Below are 16,438 nucleotides of genomic sequence, written 5' to 3'. Positions count from 1 at the left end.
GACGTGAAACTGCCCATAGACTATAACTTCTTAGCAGATGTATTTCTGGTCTTCTCCGAGGATGTGGTTTCTTTTCAGTACTCTCCAGTACTTCTCTCAGCCTCTTGGGAAGCTGGAGAAAAGGACAAGAAAATGCTTAGTAATATTCAGTGTTTTGAACAAGTCTCAAGGACCAGGAATATGTTTATTGTGTCTTCTTTTAATGTTTTGCATGGCAATGGGAAGGTTATGGATTCTTGCTGTGGTTCAATTTTCCACCTGGAGAACATAGGTTAGAATTTTTCTCTCCTTTCTTTATACTATTGGCTACATGGAACTTTCTAGGAAATCTGAAGATCTAAAGCTTACATATAGGTCATAAGGGAAGAAATGTGTATGTGCACATATGTTAATTCATATTTAGTATATATATTTTATAAGTTAGCAAATTAAACCAGTGTTTATATTTCACTTTAAATGAGCTCTTGGCTGAACGCGGTGGCTCACGCCCGTAATCCCAGCACTTTGGGAGACCGAGGCAGGTGGATCACCTGAGGTCAGGAGTTTGAGACCAGCCTGGCCAACACGGCAAAATTCTGTCTCCACTAAAAATACAAAAATTAGCTTGGTGTGGTGGCAGGCACCTGTAATCCCAGTCACTCTAGAGACTGAGGCAGGAGACTCACTTGAACCCAGGAGGCTGATGTTGCAGTGAACTGAGATTGCGCCATTGCACTCCAGCATGGGCGACAAAAGCGAAACTGTGTTTCAAAACAAAACAAAACAAAACAAAAACAAAACCCAAAGCAAATAAATGAGCTTTCATCATTATGTACTCTCAGGACAAGGAAAAAAAAGGCAGTGTTTAGCTTTGTGAACAAAATAGCAAATGTAAACACAAGTGATCAATTTACAAACATATCAAGCATCATTACGATGTGCCACGAAACCCACACAGATGCATACAAAGCTGCCACATCTCAATTTTAAGCCAAAAATAAAAGATAAAAGAAAAAAATACTAAGAACCCCAAAAACCAAATGATTCGTTTAAAAAATTAATCTGATAAACAAATGGCTAACCCTTCAATGAACTAGCCTAACAGGGAATTACTGTTTTACCTTCTGAATCATATCTGATAATTAGCTAATGGCAATCACCATTCACACCTAACCCAATGCAGGACTGAAGGTGAAATAAGAACTGAAAATCACAGCAGGATTGAACAGTTAACAAATTATTCATTTTTGCTTGTTTACATTGCCAAAGCAAATAACGAGTTTAACAAGTTCTGTTTTAGTTAAGATCTTTCAGGCTAAAAAGTTGTTCAAATTTTTCGTTTTCACAAATATAATTTTATTTCATAAAGTACTAATTTCATTGAGGAGCCAAAGTTAACCAACACTGGACTATGCAGATTATCAAGATCTAAGATTTAATGTTTTAAAACTAAGAAAATGGAGACACAATTTACAAATTTGCTAATTATTCTTCCCTTTATCATCCTTGGATGTGGCTGTACATACTTTTATATTACACATGTGGCATCAGCTGAACCAGGCAGGAAACTGCTCGTTCTACGTACATTTTTACAACTGTTGTCTCCTGTCAAGTAAGATTATGAAGAAAAAGTGATTAATGCTGCAACTCACAGAGAAGGTTCTTGAGCAAGACACAAGACTCTTGTAGCATTGTCTTATTTATTAACATAATTGAAACATTTTGCATAAAACTCTTGCCCATGACTATTCTAGCAACAAAATCGTACTCAAAATATTTCACTGTGAAATGGTATTGCAACTTGAATATCATTTTTTATTAATGAATTGATTCCATAAAGCAAATCTTACTCTTAAAATGGCAGATTATGTGATCAAAAAGTGATTCAAAAAAAGCTTCCCCCTCCCCATGCCAACCCTCAAGACCATGTGGATCCAGCTGAATCCTCAGCCCTGGGACTAGACTAAGGTCGAGGGAAAGAGCCGTTACTCATTCCTAACCAGAACAGGCTAATAGGACACTCCAAACTCACACTACAAAGAGACCACATGAACAGTCGAGCGTGCTGGGCAGCTATAAGATGGTGCAGACTGGATGAATCTGGCAGAGCATATTCATCGCCATTACTACAATGCTATTCCTAAGGTGTCCTAATTGTATGAGCTACAAAATCGGTCCCTGTTTCCATTCTTCCCATCTCACCTGTTGGCCCTCCTGCAGTAGGTAGCCTTGGGAGAGATCCTGAGCTTTTCATATTCTTCCGTTTTATTTTTGCATTACTGTTTGGATGAGTAAAATGTAATAACATGCTTCTCTCTCTTAGTCCTCTAAAAGAGTGTGTGTGTATGTGTGTGTGTGTGTGTGTGTGTGTGTGTATCAGTTTGGGGAGAGTAGAATTGGGTTGTTAAGTAAAAGTTGTTTCTCCCTGTAATTCTCTGCCTTTTGCTGTAGTTCAATTATTGAGTCTCACTTTCTATTTAATTTGAACAGCAAGTTCTTTAATTCTTTCTGAGAAGCTGGAGCTTGAAACTAGAGAACATTGTTGAAAGGCTGGCCAAGCTAAGACAGGAAGAACGGTGTCTCTAGAAGCTCTAGCTTTGGGTTTCAGGCACTTCAGTAAGAGACTTTTCCCCCTTGTTCCTATGTACATTCAAGGAAAATGAAAGCAAGAAGGCTCTAGAGGCTACCTGGGGTTGGGGATGTGTGACTGAGGTACCCACTAGCAGCACAGCTCTCTGGGAGGACCATTCCTTAAGGACAGAGTTATTGACAAAAATTCCTTCTGCCTGTTCTTACATCAGCCACTTTCAGAAAAATGGGAGGGATATTTTTTTTGCTGGTGGGCAGGAAACAAAGCTCCAGACCCCTCTGGACATGATTGTTCCAGTCCATGCCTTTCTCACAACCTCTGAGCCATGCCAGTCTTGGATTGGCCTTGCAGGAAGGAGCAGGACCCCAGAGGCAAAGTCGGGGCCCAGAGGTTATCCTGTTGGCACCTGGGGCACCACTTCAGATTCTGAATCATCTTTCTGGTATTGGCTGTGGCTGGGTCACGGTCACAATGTCCTGTCCTGGATTCAGTTGTGCTGTGACCTTTCCCTAGCAAATGAAAGGGGGCGTGTGTGTGTGTGTGTGTGTGTGTGTGTGTGTGTGTGTGTGTGGGGGAGGGGGGGCGGGGTGGTGATGGGAATGGACGATTCTATCCAAAAGAAGATTCACTTTCTTTTTATATTAAATAGGAAACCTGTTTTTAGTACAGCACCTGTAATCCACAAAGATAAGATCTGCCCCACTTCATTCCTAGAAATCTACTTCTATGGCACCTGTTCTTTGTCTTCATTCATCTCACTTTCCCTCCCCACTCCCACATGCCTTCTGCCTGTATGCAGAGAGTGCAGAGCCAGCTTCATTCCTTCTCGTGGGCTGTAGACCAAATGGGGCTTGACCACAGCAGAGTAACAGAGAGGACCAAAGAAAAAGAAATCGAGTCTTCCTCAGGTCTGCTCATGTGGGTCCCATAAAGTCTACCCATAACTCCAAGTCCTTAAACAAGCCATGTTTCCCAGGAAATTCAGGCACCTGTTTTCCTTTGTTTCATTTCCTGGCTTATGACTGTCCTGCCTGGACAAAGGCTGTTCCAGATTTCGCTCTCCAGCAGTAGCATCATCCTGAGCACTCTCTGCGTCTCCCTTCACCTTCCCCAAAGCAATTCTTTCTTGGATTCATGGAGTCCGTTTCTGGGATTTCTTCCAAGTTGTTGAGATCTCTTTCTAAAGGAAACCCAACAGTGGCCTTCCTTACTATCACACCCTACCCTGGGACTGGTGTTACCATCCTCTGTGTGGGGAGCACCTGGGACAGACATAATTTAAAAGAAATATGCCAGGGTAAGGCTTGGGAAGTGTAGAAATCACATGGGTACCTGGTCAGCAACATGAGGAAATGGAGGGTGTGGTGTGACGGCCTAGGGATCAGGGAAACAATGTTTTCTTGTCAGGCTTTACACCTGCTGGCTGACCTGGACCAGCCATTTAATCCCATGGGCCTCTGCTCCCTCATCTTTTAAAGGAAAGTGTTGGATCAACTGAACTCTAAAGTGTTTTTCAGTTTATTACTTCATGATCCCTAGTCAAACACTGATACTCAAAAATAGGATTTTCCTTCCTTCCTCTGAAGATTATTTTTAAAAATCCAAGAGGAATAACAGACTCTCTGGATGCTGCTCTACCATGTTCTTCTGTTCCTTTTCCCACAACTGAAGGATGTTGCAGATGTGAAATGTGTGGTAAAGAACATTGTCTTTGCTTTCAGGTCCCACATGGCCCCTCCTGGCCATAATTGGTACTAGATTTTGATAGAAGTATCCTAATACTCAGAGACTATTTCTCAAAGACCAGAATCCCAAGAGCCAGAGACTGGATGAGAGACAAAAAGCATAAGAGAGCAGTTTCCTTATGGCTGCCCAAGCAGGACATGCATGAGACCCTAGTAACCAGAAGGAAAGCTGGCAAAACTGTCTGCACAAGCAGAGAGGAAAGTAGAAAATTAGAGAAAAAAGGAGTGAAACAACTTAGTGGCTCCTGAGCCCTCCCAGATCTCCCTTCTGGGAACCCCCTCCCCTGTTAGGGAGATTTTCTCAGACAGTTCCTGCAGCTTCCGGGCTCTGCAGGGGCTAGAACCAACCACAGAAACAAGGCCAAGGCACTGCCTCTCAAGAAGGAACTGACCTCAGGCACTGTCTGAGTTACCTCAGCTACAGAGGGTGAAAATAATCAGTTATCATCAGGGCAACAAATTGCTTTCTCCTAGTTCATTCTGGACTTACAATATGAAAGAGACATTTCCCGGCCCAACAGACAATACATAATTCCAATTAGCAAAGACCTCCAGGACTGAGTGGACTCCTAGTGTTGTTTTGTATAGTTTTGCTTTTTTAAAGACACGACTGCCTGATCTGGATCTAGTCCTGCTTATGTGATTCTTCTCAGATGCAGGACTGTGTCTAAGCATGGCCTCCAAAGGTCCCTTGGAAATCCCTGGCTGGTAGGGAACCTGCACTGTGCCATCAGCTACAGCCCACATAAGTAAATGAACAGATGCCACCAGGAAATGAGGATGGACTGGCTCTGTGTGATCATAAGCTCAGAGCAACAGGGAAATGATCATTTGAAACTAAGAAAACAGATTCAAATTATTCTGAGAAAACTGACTATCCCCAGACTTGCATCCCAGGTTTCAGAAGCTGAAAATCTCACTCCTGATCAAAGGTTGCTGCTGCTGCTGCTACTGCTGTATGTGTGTGTGTATGTGCATACGCAAGTGCGCACGCGTGTGTGTGTGTGTGTGTGTGTGTGCGTGGTGCTGGAGAAGTGGAGGTTGCTTGGCCTTCTCTACTGGGTGTGGCCCTGATGCACTCACTGAGTGCTGAGGCTGGCTACAGTGTCCTATCAGAGGGGAAGTAATACCACAGGAGCACATCAAGACTACAAACATAAAGAACCATGGACACTGATTTCATCCAAGTTCTACAGGGAGTGAACAAAGAAAAATAAATAAACAAAAGAAAGAAAAGAAAAACAGCCCTTTGTAGTAAAGGGCATGCTGGGAAGGCGAGAGCCAGAGCTGCCTCCCCAGAACATGCTGGGAGGAGAGGCACCAGAGCCACCTCTCTAGAGCATGCTGGGAGGAGGGGCACCAGAGCCGCCTCCCCAGAGCATGCTGGGAGGATGGGCACCAGAGCCGCCTCTCTAGAGCGTGCTGGGAGACGGACACCAGTACATCTCCAAGGACTGCACTTCCCCCGACTCCCACCCCATTCCCTCACCCACCCCCAACCCGGAGACTAGAGGAAAGTCTGTCCAAAGATGACTGTGGAATAGGGAATGCCATGGTTCTCTGCAGGTCCCCCACACTATGGGGGGTTAAGTCAGCAAATAGGGAAAACAGTCAAGACGAGGAGATTGAAAAACAGAGAGGCAGGAGAGAAACGGGGGGCTGACAAAGATGGAGGGGCCATTGTGTTGCTGGAGGACGAGGGGAGAGTGGAGCTGAGCACTGTGTAGCTGCTAGCCGGAGGCATTGATGTACAGCTGGCTTTTAAGGATGTAGTCGATGACCGGCTGGGACAGGTAATCCACAACATGGCCGTCCCCATGCTGCAGGGCCAGCCTGCACAAGAAAAGATGACAATCAGATGGACGTCCACACCCAAAGCAAGCCCCATGTCTCCCCAACACCCCATTTCTAGCCTTTTCTCAGGTTGAGTAAATGGTTCTGTATTAGGAAAAGCCCTCTTGCCTCCACAACTCCTTCCCTACCTTGGTGACATCATTCATTGTGGTTCTGCCACTTCCTAGGCGAGAGGCCTTGGGAAAGTTATTTAAGCCCTTGTGTTCTTCAGCTTTTTTCCTCTAAAATGAGGGTAATATCTGGGCCCCTCTCATTTAGTTATTCAAAGGATTAAATGAGTCATTATGCAAAGCACTTAGAAGAGCACCAGACACACAGCGGGCATCTAATGTATTCACTATTCTTTTTTCTCAAATAAATTGTATTGTGTATATTTAAGTCATACAATCTGATGTTGTAAGATACACATGTATTATCATCATATAATATAGTATATACTATCTATGTTATATTACATATTTATTATATATATTTTATAATTTTTATATTATACTATATTATTTATATAATAGTGTTAATATTATATTATATTATTTACATAACAGTGTTAATATTATATTATTTATATAATATAGTTTAATGGTTACTGTAGTGGAACAATATTAATATATCCATCATCTCACTCAGATACATATTTGTTCTTGTGGCGAGAATAGCTATAATCTACTAATTTAGCAAAAATCCTAAATATAATACACTATTATTCGCTGTCATCCTCATGTCACACATTAGATCTTTCAACTTGTTTGTCTTACATATTTGCTACCTTGTATCCTTTGATCAATATCTCCCCACTTTCTGCCCTCCACACTTGACCCTGATAATCATGTTTTATTCTCTATCTGTATGTTTAAGATTCCACATATATTCCTACATATTTGCTACTTTGTATCCTTTGACCTATATCTCTCCACTTTCTGCCCTCCACACTTGACCTTGGTAATCATTGTTTTATTCTCTACCTCTATATTTAAGATTCCACATATAAGTGAAATCATGCAATATTTTTCTTTCTGTGTCTGGCTGATATCACTTGGCAGAATGTCTTCCAGGTCTAGCCAAGTTGTGGCAAGTGGTAGGATCTCCTTTTTTAAGTCGAATAATATTCCACTTCCGTGTGTGTGTGTGTGTGTGTGTGTGTGTGTGTGTGTGAACACATTTTCTTTATCTATTCATCCATTGATGGACATCTAGGTTGTTTCCATATCTTGGCTACTGTGAATAATGCCACAATAAACTTGGAAATGCAGGTATCTTTACAAGGTGGTGATTTCATTTCCTTTGGGTGTATACCCAGAAGAAGGATTGCTGGGTCATATGGCAGTTCCATTTTTAATCTCTTTAGGAACCTCTATACTGTTTTCTATAACAGTTGTACCAATCTACATTCCCACCAACAGTTTACAAGGATTCCCTTTCTCCACACCCTCATCAACATTTGTTATCTCTTGTCTTTTTGATAATAGCTATTCTAATAGGTGTGATGTAGAATCTCATAGTGCCTTTAATTTGTATTTCCCTGGTGATTCGTGATGTTGAGCATCTTTTTATGCACCTGTTAGCAATTTTTATGTCATCTCTGGAGAGATTTCTACTCAAATCCTCTGGTGGTTTTTTGTTTGTTTGTTTGTTTGTTTGTTTGTTTGTTTTGAGAGAGACAGGGTCTTACTCTGTTGCCCAGGCTGGAGTGCAGTAGTGCAGTTATGTCTCACTGGAGCCTCAAACTCCTGGGCTCAAGCAATTCTCCTGCCTCAGCCTCTCAAGCAGCTAGGACTTCAGGCACATGCTACCATGCCTGGCTAATTTTTTTTTTTTTTGGGTGGGGGGAACGGGTAAGGATAGAGACAGGGTCTCACTATGTCTGGAACTCCTGGCCTCAAGCAATCTTTCTACCTCAGCCACCTAGTATGCTGGGATTATAGGTATGAGCCATCACACCCTGCCCCTTTGCCCAGTTTTTAGTTGAGTAATATGTTTTCTTGCTATTTTGAGTTGTGTAAGTTCTTTATAAATCTTGGATATTAATCCCTATCTGATATATGATTTGAAAATATTTGATTGTTTCCTTGCTGTACAGAAGCTTTTTAGTTTGAAGTCTTATTTATTTATTTACTTGCTTTTGTAGCCTGTGTTTTCGGTGTGGTATCCAAGACATAATTGCCAAGACCAATGTCAAGGAGATTTTCCCCTATGTTTTCTTCTGTTTTTTTTGTTTTGTTTTGTTTTTTTCCCCTCAGGTCTTCCTTTATCCATTTTGAGCTGATTTTTGTGGCTGGTGTAAGATAAGGTCCAATTTCATTATTCTGCATATAGAAATCCAGTTTTCTTGGCACCATCTATTGAAGAGACTATCCTCTCTTTATTGTGCCTTTTTGGTACCTTTGTCAAAAATCAGTTGACCATGTATGTTTGCATTTATTTCTGGGCTCACTATTCTGTTCCACTGTTCTATGTGTCTGCTTTTATGCCAGTACCATACTATTTTGATTACTATAACTTTGTAATATCATTTTAAATGAAGAAGTGTGATACCTCCAACTTTTTTTGTTCTCATAATTGCTTTGGTTATTCAGGGTCTTTTGCAGTTCTGAGCAAATTTTAGGGTTGATTTTTCTATTTCTGTGAAGTATGAATGCCCCTATTGGGATTTTGATAGGGATTTCATTAAATCTTTATATTGCTTTAGGTAGCATGGACATTTTAACAATATTAACTTTTCTGATCCATGAGCATGAAATGCTTTTCATTTATTTCATTTATTTGTGTCATCTTCAATTTCTTTTGCCCATGTTTTATACTCCTCTATGTACAGATTTTTCACTTCCTTGGTTAAATTTATTCCTAAGGGTTTCTGTTTCTTTCTTTCTTTCTTTTTTTTTTTTCCAGACAGAGTCTCACTCTGTCACCCAGCCTGGAGTGCAATGGTGTGATCTTGGTTCACTGCAACCTCAGCCTCCTGGGTTCAGGTGATTCTCCTGCCTCAGCCTCCTGAGTAGCTGAGATTACAGGCACACGCCACCATGCCCAGCTAATTTTTGTATTTTTATTAGAGTCGGGATTTCACCATGTTGGCCAGGCTGGTCTCTAACTCCTGACCTCAAGTGATCCACATGCCTCGGCCACCCAAACTGCTGGGATTACAGGTGTGAGCCACCGCACCTGGTTGTCTAACTGCTCTTGACAGTACTTTCAGTACTATGCTGAATGGAACTGGGGATAGTGGGCATTCTTGCTTTATACCAGGTCTTAGAGGAAAAGCTTTCATTTTCTCCCCATTGATTATAATGCTAGCTGTGGGTTTAAAAATAAATAAATAAATGGCCTTGCTGGGTGCGGTGGCTCATGCCTGTAATCCCAGCACTTTGGGAGGCTGAGGCAGGCAGATCACAAGGTGAGGAGATCGAGACCATGTGGCCAACATAGTGAAATCCTGTCTCTACTAAAAATACACAAAAAATTAGCCGGGCGTGGTGGTATGCGCCTGTAATTCCAGCTATTCAGGAGGCTGAGGCAGGAGAATCGTGTGAACCTGGGAGGCGGAGGTTGCAGTGATCTGAGACCGTGCCACTACACTCCAGCCTGGGTGAAAGAAGGAGACTCCATCTCAAAAAATAAAAATAAAAATAAATAAATAAATAAAAATGGCCTTTATTATGTTGAAGAACTTTCCTTCTATATTTAAACTGTCAAGAAAGGATGTTGAACTTTGTCCAGTGCTTCATCTGCATCAACTGCTATGGTCATGTGGTTTTTATCTTTCAGTCTATTTATGTGATGTATCACATTGACTGATTTGCATATGTTAAACCAGCCTTGTGTGCCAGGGATAAATCCTACTTGATCATCATGTATAAACTTCACGTTGTGTTGTTGAATTCAATTTGCTAATATTTTATTGAGGACTTTTGCATCAATGTTCATCAGAAATATTGGCCTACAGTTTTCTTTTCTTGCGGTGTCTTTTTTTTTTTTTTATACAGAGTCTCGCTCTGTTGCCCAGGCTGGAGTGCAGTGGCACGTGATCTCAGATCACTGCAACCTCCGCCTTCTGGGTTCAAGCAATTCTACTGCCTCAGCCTCCCAAGTAGCTGGGATTACAGTCACATGCCTGGATAATTTTTTGTGTTTTTAGTAGAGATAGGGTTTCACCATATTGGCCAGGCTCGTCTTGAACTCCTGACCTCAAGTGATCCACCAGCCTTGGCCTCCCAAAGTGCTAGGATTACAGGTGTGAGCCACTGTGCCTGGCCTCTTGTGGTATCTTCATCTGGCGTAGGTATCAAGGCGATGCTGGCCTCATAGAATGTGCTAGGAGGTATTCCTTCCAGCTGTATTTCTTTGAAGAGTTTAAAATGTATAGGCCGGGTGCAGTGGTTCATGCCTGTAATCCCAGTACTTTGGGAGGCCGAGGCGGGTGGATCACAAGGTCAAGAGTTCAAGACCAGCCTGGCCAACATAGTGAAACCCTATCTCTACCAAAAATACAAAAATTAGCTGGGCATGGTGGCAGGCACCTGTAGTCCCAGCTACTTGGGAAGCTGAGGCAGGAGAATCACTTGAACCCGGTATGCAGAAGTTGCAGTGAGCCAAGATCACACTACTGCACTCCAACCTGGGTGACAGAGTAAGACTCTGTCTCAAAAAGAAAAGAAAAGAAAAAAAAAAAACCCAGAAGTATTGGTATTAATTATTCTTTGAAAATTTGGTAGAATTCAGCTCTGAAGTCATCTGGTCCTGGCTTTTCTTTGCTGGGAGGTTTTTAATTGCTACTTCAATCTATTTGTTATTGGTTTGTTCAGGCTATTCCTGATTCAATCTTGCCAGATTATCTTTTTAAAGGAATTTATCCACGTCCTCTAGGTTACCAAATTTGTTTGCATATAATTGTTCATAATAATTCTTTATGATCCATCTTATTTCTGAAACATTTGTTATAATGTCTACACCTTCATTTCTGGTTTTATACATTTGAGTCTTTTTCAGTCTAGATAAAGGTTTGTCAATTTTGTTTATTTTTTTCAAAAAACCAACTCTTCATTTTATTAATTTTTTCTATGGTTTTTCTATTCTCTATTTAGTTTTGCTCTAATCTTTATTACTTCCTTCCTTTGGCTTTAGTTTGTTTTTCTTTTTCTAGTTCCTTGAGGCATAATGCTAGGCAATTTATTTGGGGGTTTTCTTCTGTTTTAATGTGAGCATTTATTGTTAGAAGCTTTCCTCTTAGAACTATCCTTATTTTATCCTTTTGGGTTCCTCTGCATGCTGGCCTCAAGAGTATGAATCCTCTTCCAGGGATTCTTGGGATTCACTACATCTTTTCTTTCCTACAGGAGCCCATGGAGGAGAGGCACCAACAGGTATAAAGGACCCCAGTGACACATTTTGGCTTCTGCACAGTTTTTTTCCAGCCTTGGTCTGGCTGCTTCCTGTTCTCTCCTAACACAGTAGTCTAGGTGTCAGACCCAAATGAATTATTTTTAAAAATTCAAATATTCCTCCACATACCTAGATTCTAAAAGGCGTCTGAGTCCTGCCTGTGAGATCTCACTGGAGACCAGCTCACTGCCTTTCAATGCATGCACAGCCCTTGAAACCACCTTGCAAACTTATGACTGAGACAGTGAAAGAGATCTAACTTAACTGACTCTATCTTGCTTCTAACCTCCAAGTTGTCCTTGTTCCCGGTGTAGGCTGAACTAACTTCGGGAGAAACTTAGTTCATAGTTTATAGTTTGGGAGAAACTTAGTTTATAGTTTAAAAAAAGATGATAACAGCCCTTTCCCAAAACAGACCTCCTTCTTGCCTGGGGACTACATTGCCTTTGTAGGACTAACATTAGCCACAAGATTAGAAATTATGGTTTAGGAGTCATGCAGCTGAAGGCTACAAGATCTGACCCTCCCTAAACTGCTCCTAAGATCAGTGCTTGCGATATTTTGTAGACCCTGCACTTGATGGACCAGCTGGCACCATCCAGATCAATAAACTGGCTCATTTGAACTTGCGCCCCGCTCCCACCCAGGAACTGACTCAGTGCAAGAAGACAGCTTCGACTCCCTATGATTTCATCTCCGACCAGTCAGTACTCCTGGCTCACTGGCTTCCCCGACCCACGAAGTTATCCTTAAAAACTCTGCTCCCCAAATGCTCAGGAAGACTGATTTGAGTAACAATAAAACTCTGGTCTGCCTCACAGCCGGCTCTGCGTGAATTACTCTTTCTCTACTGCAATTCCCCTGTCTTGATGAATCTGCTCTGTCTAGGCAGCCAGCAAGGTGAACCCCTTGGGCGGTTACACCCTGACCTTGCAAGTTAGGTCCCTAAGTGCCTCCTCACATAGTTAAGCTTTTTGAAAAAGTGTGTATACCTGTGACTCAGAAGCAGATTCCTAAGCCCACCCCCCATAAATTCTGATTCAGTGGGACTGGGCGGGACACAGGAATTTGTACTGTTGTATAACTCTGCATGGCGACTCTAATGTGCAGCCATGTTTGGAACCACATCCTACTCCTCTCCCCTTACTGCCCATTGCTTCTGCCCTCACTTCACAGTGGATGCTACCCTTGTGAGTGCCTCTGTAATTGCCTTCCAGGGAAGAAGGCAATTACTTTTTAAAGTCCTGGTCTCATTTGATTTCTCTGAAAGATGGGACGCAGATGGCAATGCTCTCCATCTTTGTATCCTCTCTCACCTTGGCTTCTGGGCCACCACTGCTGGTGGTTTCTAACTGCCTTTTAACTTTCTATCAAATGCTAAAATGTTTGCAATGTTCCCCATAGTCTTCTCTTCTTGACTCTTTCTGTGAGCTTGTCCATACCTAGAATTTTAATTGACACTTACATGTTCGTGGCTTTCAGTTTTACACTTCTAAGCCTCTATATTCTGTATATTTCACCATTCCACTTAACATTTCCACTTTGGGTTTATGGTAGAAACTGGTAACTGGCCCCTAACACCCATTCTTTCCTTCTTTGGGTTAGTAATAAAGCATACTGAGTTTTATCTGGGTGTGTGGCTGCCTAGCTACACAGTCTATTTCCCAGCTGTCCTCCACCTCTGAGTCAGTGTGATGCAAAGGGAAGTGGTATGCACAACTCTGGGTCACCTTAAAGACAAAGCTTCTTGCCATGGGCTTCACCTTGCCTTTTCCCACTGGCTGAGAAGAGCCACCGTTGCAGCAGCTGTGCACCCAGAGATGGAAGTTTTATATGGATGAGGCCGTAGATTCCATCTTTGACTTCAGTAAGAGGGAACTAAACATCTAACATTTAAAACTCTGAATACTGGATTTTCTTTTTTTTTTGGTTTTGGCAGCTTAGCCTGTACCCTTGTCAAATATTATTCCGTAAGTACCTCCAACTAAAGCGTCCACAACTGAAAACACCCTCTTCTCCCCTTAAAGCAGCTAAGACTAGCTAATGGATTGTCCCCCCTTTTAAAAGTAAATGGCTGGGGCCGGGCACAGTGGCTCACGCCTGTATTCCCGGCACTTTGGGAGGCCGAGGTGGGTGGATCACTTGAGGTCAGGAGTTCAAGACCAGCCTGGCCAACATGGTGAAATCCCCATCTCTACTAAAAATACAAAAATTAGCCGGGCGTGGTAGCATGTGCCTGTAATCCCAGCTCCTCGGGAGGCAGAGGTAGGAGAATTGCTTGAACCCGGGAGGCAGGGGTTGCAGTGAGTCAAGACTGTACCACTGAACTCCAGCCTGGGCAACAAGAGTGAGACTCCGTCTCAAAAAAATAAACAAAAAACAAAAAACAAAAACAAAAAAAGGTAAAATGGCTGGGAACAAATGAGGTCCAAACAGAAAGCTAAACACCAGGGCAGCAGATGTCTGCCTGAATCTTAGGGTCATCTCTGATGGAGGAAAGTTATGCGGAGACTTATAAGACAGTTTGACTAAAGTCTCTCCGGCCATTTGTCAAACATACCTGCTCTTGGTTGAGCTGACAACAGACATGGGATGGTTGATGTCATCCTTCACCACCATGATGTTGTTCTGAGGACAGAGCAGAGAGAGTCAGTTGCCAGTCCCTCCCACTAAACTCCTTTTGCTCTCTCACTCCTCCAGCTGCCAGGACTCTCACACAAGGGCCGTATCACAGATGCACTAGCAGGATGGAGGTGGAGGACTCACTTTGTATTTGCGGAGTATTGAGGAGTGATTCATGATTCGGTCTGTGTCGGCTGCATCCCGGGGCACCACCACAATCCCAAAGTCGCCAACAATCACCTCCATCTGAAGAAACAGAGAGAGGGCCCTTTGGTGAAACCCTGATCCCAAACTCCTACCAAGCAACTACTTAGCAGCGCCCGCTTCCATTCATCCACATGCAGCCCCAAGCTTTAGTCCCAAACTGGCCTTCTTCTCAGCCCCATCAGCCAGCTCCTTCAAGGAACAACCCTTAACGGTGTTAATAGACTAAGTGAAAGCATTGACTGGTACACAGAAGTCGCTTAATAAATACCCTAGACTTAAGGAATAAATGAACTCTTACATGTCTGGCAAGATCTCTCCAGTTCCTGAGGCTCCCATTGAGTTCACAATGCTGCAGAATCACATGAATGACATCGCGTCCTTACCTGGTAAACACCCTCTGGAGTGAAACAGATCCCTCTGTTCAGCAAGCACATTTGAGCCCTCAGATGGACGTCATGAGAGGGACCAAATGCTCTTCCAGCTCACCCTCATAAAAACTGCTGTGGGACTCAAGGGGTAGCCAAGAGCTAGAACTAGAAGTTCTTGGAATGCATCACTGGGCACCCAGGCTGTGGTAGGGAGATGATGATGATGATTAGGGTCACTTCAGAGATCAGTTTTTGATAGACACACGGTGCCATGTGAGAAATGAAACTTTTTTTTTTTTTTTTTTGAGGCATGTTCTCAGTCTGTCTCCCAAGCTGGAGTGCAGTGGCACGATCATGGCTCACTGCAGCCTCAACCTCCTGGGCTTAAGCAATCTTCCCACCTCAGCCTCCAGATAGCTGAGACCACAGGCACATACTACCATGGCTGGCTAATTTTTTAAAATTATTTTTTTGAAGAGAAGGGGTCTTGCTATGATGCCCAGGCCAGTCTTCAGCTCCTGGACTCAAGTGATCCTCCCACCTCAGCCTCCCAAAGTGTTAAGATTACAGGCGTGAGCCATTGCACCTAGCCAAACCTTGTTTTCATTTAAAAGAAATAACATTTTTATTTTCTGACTGTAGATGCAGTGCAAGCTTAGAGAATCTAGGAAAAAAAATAGAAATCAATCACAATCACACAATCCAGGTAGTGACTGTGAATGGTTGAGTGTATATCTGTAGTTTTTTTCTCTCTGCAAATAGGTACATATCCACAATTGGATTAAACTATAAAATTAGTCGCTTTACCCATCTTTTTTCACTAGCATTATATTTTGAGAATTTTCTTACATTGTTAAAAATTATTTGAAAACATAACTTTTAATAATCTGTACATTTTACACTATGTGTACAGTTACTTCTGATTTTTTGCAATTATACATAACACTTTAGTGAAGATCTTTGTACATAAATCTTTTATCACACCTCTGATTATTTCCTTAGGATAAGAAATGATATAATTGGATAAAAGGAGATAAGCTGGACATAATTCAAGCTCTTGAGACATATCACCAAGTTGCTTCCGGGAAATTTGTGCCAACTTTTATTTTGAAAGAGCCTGAAAGTTATGGCATTTAATACTCTTGGATCTACCTTGGGCATATTACTGTTTAGATCTTGCCAATTACAGATCCCAGACTGGGGAAGGGAGGAGGAGATAGGTGGCTTCTAAGCAGCACAGTTCATTGAGCAAGACCTGATTTGAGGGCAAGGGTTTTTTCCCATAATTATCTAAACAAGTGGCACAAAAACAGATATACTGGGGCACGGTGGCCCCTTCTCCCCAGAGGATTTCTACACCAGCAGAATTCCATTTCTAAGCCTGATTTACTGGTTGTGTGTGTGCACATTCTGATTATTTCTGTCCACTTTTACTCTGCTACTCCTACTGCTTACAACTGGACCTACACTTGCAGCTGGAGCTCTGATGTCGCTGAAATAAAAAGTTAGCTAAAGGTGTCTTAGGAGGAAAGTCGTAGAGAGAAGTTAAAAAGCTAGGTGTAGAATATCAGAGCCCCCATTGGATCATGTACTCTGGAAGATACAGAGCATTGCACAACACACTGCATCTATTGGTGTTGTTCGGATCAGGTAAACTGACACCAAACCTCTTGTCTTATAAACCAGAAATGGTAGGG

The 16,438-nt window shown here is 42.3% G+C and overlaps 1 protein-coding gene across 2 annotated transcripts in view; it reads right to left on the bottom strand.

Moving 5' to 3' along the window:
• Positions 1-1,311: 1,311 nt before the first annotated feature.
• Positions 1,312-16,438, bottom strand: part of NMNAT2 (nicotinamide nucleotide adenylyltransferase 2) — a 176,599-nt gene continuing 161,472 nt past the window's right edge. For both annotated transcript variants that reach the window (XM_003893415.4, XM_003893416.5), the window contains exons 9-11: positions 14,311-14,412; positions 14,105-14,172; positions 1,312-6,147 (exon numbers count right to left, since the gene is read on the bottom strand). In XM_003893415.4, the coding sequence (XP_003893464.1) occupies positions 6,045-6,147; positions 14,105-14,172; positions 14,311-14,412 (273 nt within the window). In that variant the 3' untranslated portion in view covers positions 1,312-6,044. The remainder of the gene's footprint in view (positions 6,148-14,104; positions 14,173-14,310; positions 14,413-16,438) is intronic.

The sequence above is a fragment of the Papio anubis genome, chromosome 1 (assembly GCF_008728515.1).
Source record: "Papio anubis isolate 15944 chromosome 1, Panubis1.0, whole genome shotgun sequence".
Taxonomy (NCBI): domain Eukaryota; kingdom Metazoa; phylum Chordata; class Mammalia; order Primates; family Cercopithecidae; genus Papio; species Papio anubis.
The sequence above is the reverse complement of the archived record's forward strand: the minus strand, read 5'-3'. Positions and strand labels throughout refer to the sequence as shown.